Source organism: Capricornis sumatraensis, chromosome 15 (assembly GCF_032405125.1).
Source record: "Capricornis sumatraensis isolate serow.1 chromosome 15, serow.2, whole genome shotgun sequence".
Lineage (NCBI taxonomy): Eukaryota > Metazoa > Chordata > Mammalia > Artiodactyla > Bovidae > Capricornis > Capricornis sumatraensis.
Window position 1 is genome coordinate 23,755,344 of NC_091083.1, and position 12,654 is coordinate 23,767,997.

Consider the following 12,654-nt stretch of genomic DNA (forward strand, 5'->3'; position numbering starts at 1 on the left):
TATCCTCTACAAGAAACAAAAATGCTAAAATTGTGCTGTTTTTAACCTGATTTTTCTAAGTGTGTTTTCAAAGTTACAGAAGTATGCGTGAGGAGTAGATGTAGCTAGCTAGATGTAGTTCTGCTTCATTCTTTGGTCAACAGCAAACAGAAAAGATGTTATACCTACAAAGAGTCAATCCAGCTCTTACATATTCAAATATTTAAAGTTTATCTTCTTGGAAACAGGCTCCTTTGGCACTTTAAATTTAGTGGACTGAAGTATTTAAGGGTGACCTTCTTCATTGCCTGACCATCAGTTTAATGCGGCTAAGCATATATTTGTACAGAGTTATCTAATCCAAACGTTGGAAAGGAGAAAGGCATGGGACTGTGTGACCTCTCCATTCTCTTGTAGCCATGACATTCAGATTCAGTGTGGTCCTTTTCTGTCTCTTGTACACATCGCAACAGAATATAAATTGCTCTGATTTCTTTAGGAAATCAGTGCCTGAGTTAGGTAGGGCTTTCAGTCTTCTAGTAGAAATGGATTTGGCTTACTGTTTATTTTGCAAGAACAGCAAATTAGCATTTTAATATTCTCTCCATTGCCTTTGAAGTTTTTATTGGAAGAACATAAGTCACATAGTGCACATTGATAGTATTTTTTTTTTTCTGATCTGTTTTAACTGTTCCTACTCATTTTAAATATTCAGCTTTTTACACAAATATATTCACTTAATTTGCAATTTGTTTCCTAACTCTTCTTAATTTCATATCTAGAAGTGGTACTTTTTCTGAATACTGTTTATTGATTTCAGGTTGATCTGTTGTCTTTGAGTTTGCTACTAAAACATAATCATGTCATATTTAGATTTTATTTTAAGATGACCATTTTGTGGAATTTTCTACAATAATTTTCACTCTTGATCACTGTTGATGGTATAAATCAATAACAATTTCCTGACATTATTTCAGGATTTGGTGAAGGGTAAGATTTATAATGCAAAGTAAAAGCTGGTCTGATCTCTGTAATGTTGCTATGTCCTGGCCTTCTTAGTCCAGGGCTTCATTAAATCTTCTTTTGCCAGGTAATTCTGTCCTCCAGCATCTCTGAAGACCAGTTATCTCTTATTTCATGGTAGTGATGATGATCAGCATAATCATCCATGGCTCAGGTTACACATTTTTCTTACTCAAAATGTGACCTTCAACCAATAACTTCAGCTCTCTCAGCTCTGTTTCCTTTGCTTTAAAATGTGGACGAAAATAGCACTGTCTTCACAGGGTTAAAATAAGTGAATGTATTTTAACTTACTTAGCTTACTCCAGGCCTGGCATGTAAAAAAAAAAAAAAAAAAAGCATCCAAGCTCTTTAGTAAAAGTTTGCTGTTGATCTTATTTTTAACACCACCATCATTATTTAAAAATTACTGTAGTCCAGTTTTTCTTTATTTTTTCTTACCATATTCCCATAGTCTCTGTTTCCCCTTAGATTCATATTTATTCATTCTCATTATCCTTTGTTTAAAACAAGATATCAAAGAACCAAAATTTAAATATTCTAGTTGAATATTTCTCTGGAAAACCTTCTCTCAGTTTTGCAGATGTAAAAAGTGATCACTTGACTGTAAACAATGTTTACCATTGCCGTGCTTCCTGAAAGCAAAAACAAGAATTGATTCTGCTCACTCAGGGGGTAATATAATATAATTGAATATAACAAAACTCAGCAAGATCCTAAAAAATAGTTTTAGAAGGAAAGATATTTACATATAACTAGAAATTTTAGTTCTCAAGTTACCTTCAGAATCTTCTTAAAATTAGGCTTTTCTCTCTGCCTTTTTGCATGGTTGAAGCATCTCTTCTAAGCAACCTTTGGCTCACACAGTGATTATTAACTGATACTGTAGTTCTCAGGGGGAACTGCCTTCAGTGACGAAAGATCAGCTTGGTTTAAAGCAAGTAATACAAAATAGAAACAGTGAAGATTTTGGCACAATCAGGTGAAATTATTTACAGATATGAGATATATATTTTTAGAGGAATTATAACATTTTTCTCTACTTAAAATTGGAGGATTTTAATTAATCCAGATCAAATTGTAACTGTTCATCACATAGTCTTGCATTTAATTATATAGAGGAAAGCAGGCAAAGGTATAGACGACCTAAAACTGAAGTTTAGTATTACCTTTCTGCTGAAACTTTTTTCTGAATTCTCTCTCACATTCTTGGCAGAAGTAATGAAGTGCTTTTCTTTGATTCTCTTAGTATCTTATGCATATTTCTTATATAGTACTTATGGTATAGTTTAGGTGTCAATGTGTCTTACTGAGTTAATTTTAAGGTCTTTGAGCTCAGAGATCCTCCCTGATAACGTGGAGATGCACTTACTAGCCACTTGCTAGCCTGGACTAGTGGTCCTGCTATGTGTTGTTAAGACTCTGCACATATTTTTTTCTTCTTTCTTTCTTCTTCTTTTTTTAAATAACAACATAATATGAGTGATTAACAAGAAAGAAAACAAATTATATTAGTCATTGTTTAGAAAGTTAGAATAAATTAAACTTAAGTAGATGCCTCCAAGTGCTTTACCATATGAATATTATTAAACATTGTAAGTGGTTTTTTGCCTAAGTAGGTTTCCATATATGTATATATAATCTATATAAGCATTTAAATATTCTGATATGTAAATGAATCATTGCCTTCAGCAGACACATTACAAATGAACTCATATCTCAATTAAATTGAGTTGTAAACCACGCAGTTGATTACCCCAAAGAGCTCATTTTAAATGCTTATAACTCTTAATGGCTCCAGTGGGAAGGTGGCCCTTCAGTTGTGATGAATGTTGCAACTTCTAATTGAAACAAGGTTACCTAGGATATTAAGGTTGCATAAGGTGCTGTCAGAGCAGTTATGACTTTATAAATTCCTAATTTGAATTTTCTGATCAAAACAATTTTCTAAAATTAGGTTGGAAGATTGGGACATATGCAAATAAGCTTCTCTACACAAAGAAATATGATTGTAATACATTTACTTTTGTTAAAAAATGATTAAGGAAGATAGTTTAGGGGGTACAAACAAGGTTTATTCAACACTTCAAGAAACAGTCTCTAATTTGAAGAAATGCAAAATGGGGTGGAAGGCAAGAAGCTTTATAGAGTAAAGAATAAAAAATGAGAAAGAGATAAAACAGAAAATATTCAGTTGGTTGAGGCCTCATAGTCAACCTTGTTTGGGTTGAGAAGGAATAAGGAATAGAGCCAAGAGTTGGCTAGAAGTTTGGATACTGGCTGACTGAATTTACTGTTTCTGGTCAAGAGGAGCATTTAGATGTATGAAAGTTACTTAAGTTTTGATTTGCTGTAATGGCACCCAGGGCAGGAATGGCTCCATCTTGGGCCTAGAAATTTTTTTTTAATGTTTATAGTATATTTCTAATAATTTATCTCTCTGTAATTTTAGTTAATTTTGGAAGCTACAGTTTTATCATCAAATGCTACTGTTGCTTTAGATGACATCAATGTATCCCAGGAATGTGAAATTTCATATAAGACACTTTCAGGTACTAGTGTGCAAAGCAAAGGTAAGTTTTTTTCTTTTTTTTCCTTATGGTTTTTGCAATTTTGAACATTGAAATGGTTTTCTTTGATATCAAAATATAAAAATATATGTATACATTTTAAGTTTTTGATATGGACCATTTAAAAAATCTTTTTTGAATTTGTTGCAATATTTTTCCATTTTGGTTCTTGGCCGCAAGGCATGTGTGATCTTAGCTTCCTGACCAGGGATGAAACCCTCACCCCCTACATGGGAAGGCACAGTCTTAACCACTAGACCATCAGAAAAGTCCTTCAAGATATAAAATATATTAGAACCCTTCATTAATATAGTTCATTAATACCAGGATGTGGATTATGTCACATGTCCATGAAAACTAAAACATTTCTTTTTTTTTTTTTAAAAAAAAGGTAAAAATATGATCTATCACAGTCTAGGCCCAAGGCTATCCAAATTAACACTGTACACTTGTGGCTAAAATTGTCACATACAGATTATTTAATTATAATAGTTATGAAAGAATTTTAAATATTTTGCATGTTTTAAAATACCTCTCTAAAATCAATTGTAATTTAATATTATTTGATACTTCAAGTGAATATGTAATTAAATTCATGTTTCAGAATCACTCGTGAGTTCAAAAAAAGTATTGTTTGGAAAAGTGACTTAAGGCCAAAGAAGAATTTCAAACTTGACCCTAAAATTATGTGTTTAAATTCAAAACAACCTTTTCAAGAAACAGATGGAGTTTGACTAATTCTTTGACTACATATTTTGTAGAGAATTTCAATTGAGAGAAGGATATACTGTCATAAAAATGGATCCCAAATAATAGAATAGGCATTTTTGAAAACCTCTCCATAATATACGGGCTTCCCTGGTGCCTCAGTGGTGAAGAATTCACCTGCCAATGCAGGAGACTCAGGTTTGATCCCTGGGTAGGCAAGATCCCCTACAGAAGGAAATGGCAATCCACTCCAGTATTCCTGTCTGGGAAATCCCATGGATAGAGGAGCCTGGGGATCTATAGTCCACGGGGTCTTAGTGAGAGCACGTTGAAACGGGTATATATTGTGCCTGCAGTTACTTTGTTATTTTAACACTGGTTGATGTTTCTCTCTGACCACCCCTTTCCTCAGGTCTCACTTAAGAAACAAAAATAAAAATTAAAAATGTTTCTGAAAATTGTCACACTTCATTTTATTAATCTCTTTACATGAAAAATAATTGCATGTGGACATCAGGCATGTCATACATTCTGAAGTTATGTTTTCTTATTTGACATATTTAGTGAGAGAAGTTGCATTCTTAACAGGAGCTAAATGCATTAATCAAGGATGATATAGGAGAAACAATTTTAAACTGAGATCTCAGTTAAAGAACTTTTCATTAAAGATCCTTTATTAAAGGCATCTTTCATTGGTGAGGCTGTATATTCTATGTCCTAACTGTATTGTGTTAACATGCTTTTACATTATTCAGAATATGTGTCCTGAATTTACAATAAACCATTCTAAGCTGTGTATAGTGTGCTTGTGAGGTGGGGGGGCGGGGGGGTGGGGAGTGGGGGTTGATAGACATTACAGAATGCAAAGCAGCAGATTTAATGATTAGTGAGTTTTGGAGGGTTAACTGGAATTACCTTATTTCTGTTAATTAATTAAACATTTTCCTTCTCCTAATTAAATGCTGCATCACCAGAATTGGAATAGTAGGAAAGTATTAGAGTTGACATTGAGGGTGGTGTATTTGGAAGCAGAAGTAGTTAAAAGTTTTAAATTATCAGTAAAATTAACCTTAGTAGAAGTCTCTGAGAATACTTGATCTCACTTACAGAGAATTCTCTTCATAAATTAACTCAAAACTCATTTATGTGCGCTTCAATTGGCACACCAGCTCAGTTGGTTAGAGCATAATTCTCATTAGGCCAAACTTACGTGAATGATTCCTGAAAGACCAATGATTTTACACAAAGGAAAAAACTTTCTTACCATTTGTACAAATTTATCCAGCAGGCAATTATAAGATCTCCTTCATGGACTTAAGTGTTATTCTACCAAGCAGGAGTTTAGGGATGGGAGTAGAAGGGGACTTGTCAAGTCCTACTTATGGTGAATTATGTTATACTTATGGCCAGAGATTTATTGAGACCCTATGCTTGCCATCTTTAGCCCATTTAAAAACTAGTGTTCATGAAACAATTATACATTCCATCTATTTGTTGGAAGAAAAAAAGATGTTTTATTCTCTCCATCTCTTAATTTGAAGCTGGACTTGTGCCACATGAGGACACAGGCTGGACTTCATCCAGCAGGGTATATGATTTCACATCTGACTGTCCAGATGGAGCAGAGGAAGCTAACTGTGGTAAGTGAGAAGAGTCCAGACTCACTTGACTAAGATCTGTGGGTACATATTTACTCTCTGAATGTAAAGTGCATGCTACTTAATGTTTATTTTTTTGTTATTATTTTTAAAATATTTTTATCGAGGTATGATTAATGTATAACATTATATTGGTTTCAGACATACAACACAGTGCTCTGGTATTTGAATATAAGGCAAAATAACCATGAAAATAAGTCTAGTTATATCACCATACATAGTTATAAAATTTTTTCTTGTAATGAGAACTTTTATTAAAAAAAAATATTTATTTGGCTGTACTGGATCTTAGTTGTAGCATATGGGATCTCTGTTGCCCTTAACTTTAAAAATTTACTCACTTAACAACTTTCAAATACACAATATAATATTATTGATTATTATTACCATGCTATACATTATTCCATCCTCATGACTTACTTATAAGTTTGTACCCTTTGATCCCCAATTCCTTGCCTCTGGCCATCACCAATCTCTTCCCTGAACTAGGACCTGGGGTTTTTGTTGTCTGTTCGTTTTCTAGATTCCAAATGAAATCATGTGGTATTTGTCTTTCTCTGTCAGACTTATTTCACTTAGCCTAATGCCCTCAAGGTCTATCTGTGTTGTCACAAATGACAAGATTCCTTTGTATTTTATGGCCGAATATTATTCCATTGTGTCTATGTACCACATTTTCTTCATTATTATAGTAAAGCTGCAGTGAACAGGGGGCACATAAATGTTACTGAGTTAGTGTTTTTGTTTTCTTCAGATAAATTAACGGCACCGTCTGAGTGTCCTATACTTTTAACTCAGTTCTGACACTGTCTACCCAGAGATGCCATTAAGTTCTGCAGGTTAAGGCTCCGTCCTACAAGACTGCCTCCCTTCTGCTGCTATACGTTGGATGATGATCTCGGTTCCAGGTTGTTATTAATTGGCCGGCGGTAAATCAGGTTTCTTGGACTCCCTCCTTGGATTTGATTAATTTGCTAGGGCAGCTCACAGAACTCAAAGAAACATTCTACTTACCAGATAACCCGTTTATTATAAAAAGATCTAACTCAGCAACAGTTCGATGGAAGAGACACAGTGTCGGGGGAAAGGATGAGGAGCTTCTGTGTCCTCTCCAGGTGCTACTCTCTCAACACCTCCACATGTTCACCAACGTAGAAACTCTCCAGACTCCATCCTTTTCGGTTATTACGAAGGCTTTATTACATAGATAGTAACATGATTGATTAAATCATTGGCCACCAATTCAACCTCCAGTCTATCTCCTCTCCTCAGTGGTCAGGGGTAGGACTGGAAGTTCCAACTTCTAATCACATAGTTGGTTCCATTGGCAACCAGCCTCCATCCTTAGGTTCACTCCAAAATTTCCTAATTAACATGAGAATACACAACTTTGTTATTCTCCATACTTAGGAATCCCTAGTGGCTTAGCAGTAAAGAATCCAGCTGCAGTGCAGGAACCTGAGGAGATGCACGTTTGATCCTTGGGTTGGGAAGATCCCTTGGAGAAGGGAATGGCAACCCACTCCAGTATTCTTGCCTGGAGAATCCCATGGACAGAGGAGCCGGGTGAGCTACAGTCCATAGGGTTGCAAAGGGTTGGACAGGACTGAAGTGACTTAGCATGCATGGAACTTAGCACACTTAGGAAATTCCAAGGATTTTAGGAACTCTGAACCAGAAACAGGGATGAACCTTTTGGACGTAATCCCGCTTGTTTATTTTTGCTTTTGTTGACTCAGCTTCTGGTGTCAAATCGAAAAAGCATTACAAAGACTTTTGTCATGGAGCTTTTTGCCTGCGTTTTCTTCTAGAACTTTTGTGTTTCCAGTCTTATGTTGAAGTTTCTAATCTATTTTGAGGTAATTTTTGTGTATGGTGTAAAGAGAGTGGACCACTTTGGTTTTATTTTTATGTGACTATCCAGTATTCCCAGCACCATTTATTGAAGAGACTATCTTTTCCCCATTGTTTATTTTAACCTTCTTTATTGAACATTAATTATCTATGGGTGGGTTTACTTTTGGACTCTCTATTCTGTCCCATTGATCTATGTTTATTTTTATGTATGGCAATAACATAGTTTTAATCATGATCCTTTGTAATATAATTTGAAATCAGGGTGTGAGATGCCTCTGTCTTTGTTCTTCTTTCTCAAGATTGCTTTGGATATTTGGTGTCTCTTGTGATTCCATAAAAATTTTAGGATAGTTTGTTCTATTTTTGTGAAAAATACCCCTGAAACTTTGTTAGGGATTGCATTAAATTTGTAGATTACCTTGTGGGTGGGGGAGGGGGTGTAGCATGGACATTATAACAACATTAATTCTTACAATTCATTGAGCATAGAAAATTGTTCCATTTATTTCTGTCATCATCCATTTCTTTCATCAATATTTTATAGATTTTAGTGTCCAGGTTTTTCATCCCCTTGGTTAAATTGATTCCTAAATACTTTGTGGGTTTTTTTTTTGGGGGGGGTGCAATTTTAAGTGTCAGTCTTTTCTTAATTTATCTCTCATAGTTCATTATTGATATATAGAAAGGCAGTAGATTTTTGTATATTGTTTCTGTATCCTGCAGCTTTAGTAATTCATTGATTGGTTTTAACAGATTTTGGGGGAATCTTTTATAATCATGTCATCTGCAAATAGTTTTATTTTTTATTTCTGATTTTGATACTCTTTATTTAATTTTTCTTGGTAGATATTGTGACTAGGTTTTCCAATACTGTTAAATAAAAATGATAAGTGTAGGCATCTTTGTCCTAAACTTGATCTTAGAGGAAAAATGTTCAGGTTTCATCATAGATTATGTTGATTGTGGGCTTGTCATATATGGCTTTTACTATGTTGAACTACATTTTGTTAATACCCACTTTGCTGAGAGTTTTTATCATAAATGGATGTTGAATTTTGTCATGTGCTTTTTCTGCATCTATGGAGATGATCATATGATTTTTATCCTTCATTCTGTTCACATGATGTATCACATTTGCTTCATTTTGTTACATGGTGTATTACATCTGTAAATACTGAAGCATCACTGCATTCCTGAAATGAATCCTTCTTGATCCTAGTGTTTGATCCTTTTAAGGTGCTCTTGAATTTGGTTTGCTAATATTTTTATTGAGGTGTTTGATGAAGATCTTTGTTCATCAGGAATATTGCCCTCCCCTTTTTTTTTACTTGTGGCATCCTTTTCTGATTTTGGTATTTAGGTAATGTTGGCCTGAAGGTATATTTGGCAGTGTTCTTCCATTTGGAGGAATTTGCTGGGATGCTGTGGGCTAGATTTTGTTAACAGCTTAGTAGTCAAGGAAGAAATTATCCACCAAGATGCCTGCAAAACTCACTAAAGGGTGACTTAACTGCATTGTGTTATAAGGCTGGTTGTCATGGTTTAAGAACAAAAACAAGAAAAAAGTACCCTGAAACCAAAAAGGGAAGCTTCTTGTTCTGCCATGCTTTGTGGCATTCTTTGCTCTTTACTAAGAAAGCCAACCATTGTATGAGCTATTGAAAAGAGAAATGTTTGCACAGTCCAGCTCTGTTATCTCAAAGCAGAGCAAAGACGGTAGATTTGGAGCTGGGACACAATGTGATTATAATTGGCACACATTCCTAATGTTGTGTAGTTTCTAATTGGTGGAAGGCCATCTTACATGTGGGTAATCTGTTCCCAGAACACATTCTTAACCACACATTTTGCAACCTTTCTGTCCTTTCAAATTCATCATTAAATTGAAAGTGATAGTTTCCAGAAATGAAAAGTGGCTTCCTTGATCAGTTTGAGAAATAGGAAATTTGAATCCAGTGAAAGAATTTACTTTTGGAGGAGAAATCATGCTCTCATTCCCCTAGGATGTCAAATGGTGTCTTAGGAATTCTGTCTGGAAGTTTTAAAACATTAATGTCCTTAAAAAAAAAAAGAGAGAAATCTTAATCTTTTCCCTTTAGAAATTGTTTATCACATTACATTTCATAAATCAGAAATGTGCTAAATTTCTTTCCATTTCAGTTGCGTGTTTCAGGAATTTAAAAGATTTATAGACACAGAAAGAGGACTGGGATCTTTATGTGGCACTGGATCCATGATTATAGTGAACTGAGTTAAAAAATAAGCAAACGAACTCCATATCTCTAAAATCTTTGTCTTTATGTCTTTGCTTGTCTGCCCACCCACCCCCCCACCCCTGCAAGGCTGATTTTATCCTGATGAATCTGTTTTGTCATACAAATGCTAACTCTTCAACCCAGTTTTATGAATTAATACATTAAAGATTCCAGCAGTGAGTTGAGATGAAGTAAAGGCACAGTAAGAATTTGGAGTACCAGCAGGCATCTTTTGTCTTCTTTGCAGCAAAAAAGAGAAGTAAGCACAGTGATTTTAGGCCGACAATCTAGCAGTGAACAAACTTGTTAGTTTTCCCATAGAAAGCTTCAGTTCAGTTCAGTCGCTCAGTCGTGTCCAACTCTTTGCGACCCTATGAACTGCAGCACGCCAGCCCTTCCTGTCCATCACCAACTCCTGGAGTTCACTCAGACTCATGTCCATCGAGTCCGTGATGCCATCCAGCCATCTCATCTTCTGTCGTCCCGTTCTCCTCCTGCCCCCAATCCCTCCCATCATCAGAGTCTTTTCCAATGAGTCAACTCTTCGCATGAGGTGGCCAAAGTATTGGAGTTTCAGCTTTAGCATCAGTCCTTCCAAAGAACACATACAGGACTGACCTCCTTCAGAATCGACTGGTTGGATCTCCTTGCAGTCCAAGGGACTCTCAAGAGTCTTCTCCAACACCACAGTTCAAAAGCATCAATTCTTCGGCACTCAGCTTTCTTCACAGTCCAACTCTCACATCCATACATGACCACTGGAAAAACCATAGCCTTGACTAGATGGACCTTTGTTGGCAAAGTAATGTATCTGCTTTTGAATATACTGTCTAGGTCGGTCATAACTTTTCTTCCAAGGAGTAAGCGTCTTTTAATTTCGTGGCTGCAATCACCATCTGAAGTGATTTTGCAGCCCAAAAAGATAAAGTCTGACACTGTTTCTACTGTTTCCCCATCTATTTCCCATGAAGTGATGGGACCAGATGCCATGATCTTCGTTTTCTGAATGTTGAGCTTTAAGCCAACTTTTTCACTCTCCTCTTTCACTTTCATCAAGAGGCTTTTGAGTTCCTCTTCACTTTCTGCCATAAGGGTGGTGTCATCTGCATATCTGAGGTGATTGACATTTCTCCCAGCAATCTTGATTCCAGCTTGTGCTTCTTCCAGTCCAGCGTTTCTCATGATATACTCTGCATAGAAGTTAAATAAGCAGGGTGACAGTATACAGCCTTGACATACTCCTTTTCCTATTTGGAACCAGTCTGTTGTTCCATGTCCAGTTCTAACTGTTGCCTCCTGACCTGCATATAGGTTTCTCAAGAGGCAGGTCAGGTGGTCTGGTATTCCCATCTCTTTCAGAATTGTCCACAGTTTATTGTGATCCACACAGTCAAAGGCTTTGGCATAGTCAATAAAGCAGAAATAGATGTTTTTCTGGAACTCTCTTGCTTTTTCCATGATCCAGAGGATGTTGGCAATTTGATCTCTGGTTTCTGTGCCTTTTCTAAATCCAGCTTGAACATCAGGGAGTTCATGGTTCACGTATTGCTGAAGCCTGGCTTGGAGGATTTTGAGCATTACTTTACTAGCATGTGAGATGAGTGCAATTGTGCGGTAGTTTCAGCATTCTTTGGCATTGCCTTTCTATGAGATGGGAATGAAAAGTGACCTTTTCCAGTCCTGTGGCCGCTGCTGAGTTTTCCAAGTTTGCTGGCATATTGAGTGCAGCACTTTCACAGCATCATCTTTCAGGATTTGAAACAGCTCAACTGGAATTCCATCACCTCCACTAGCTTTGTTCATAGTGATGCTTTCTAAGGCCCACTTGATTTCACATTCCAGGATGTCTGGCTCTAGGTTTAATCACACCATTGTGATTATCTTGGTCATGAAGGTATTTTTTGTACCCAGGGCTCTGTGTTCTTGCTACCTCTTCTTAATAACTTCTGGTTCTGTTAGGTCCATACCATTTCTGTCCTTATCTATTCCATCTTGGCATGAAATGTTCCCTTGGTATCTCTAATTTTCTTGAAGAGATCTCTAGTCTTTCCCATTCTGTTGTTTTCCTCTGTGTCTTTGCATTGATCGCTGAGAAAGGCTTTCTTATCTCTCCTTGCTATTCTTTGGAACTCTGTATTCAGATGCTTATAGCTTTTCTTTTCTCTTTTGCTTTTCGCTTCTCTTCTTTTCACAGCTATTTGTAAGGCCTCCCCAGACAGCCATTTTGCTTTTTTGCATTTCTTTTCCATGGGGATGGTCTTGATCCCTGTCTTCTGTACAATGTCACGGACCTCTGTTCATAGTTCATCAGGCACTCTATCAGATCTCATCCCTTAAATCGATTTCTCAATTCCACTGTATAATCATAGAAAGCTTACTGCTACTACTGCTGCTAAGTTGCTTCAGTCGTGTGCGACTCTGCGACCCCATAGATGGCAGCCCACCAGGCTCCTCCGTCCCTGGGATTCTCCAGGCAAGAACACTGGAGTGGGTTGCCATTTCCTTCTCCAATGCATGAAAGTGAAAAGTGAAAGGGAAGTCGCTCAGTCGTGTCCGACTTCGCGAGCCCATGGACTGCAGCCCACCAGGCTCCTCCATCCATGA

At 36.4% G+C, this 12,654-nt stretch overlaps 1 protein-coding gene across 1 annotated transcript in view; it reads left to right on the forward strand.

Annotated features, from left to right (window-relative positions):
* The window catches only part of MALRD1 (MAM and LDL receptor class A domain containing 1), a 590,849-nt gene that overhangs the window by 88,140 nt on the left and 490,055 nt on the right, over positions 1 to 12,654 (forward strand). Inside the window, exon 14 of the mRNA XM_068987706.1 lies at positions 3,455 to 3,575. Within this exon, the coding sequence (XP_068843807.1) occupies positions 3,455 to 3,575 (121 nt within the window). The remainder of the gene's footprint in view (positions 1 to 3,454; positions 3,576 to 12,654) is intronic.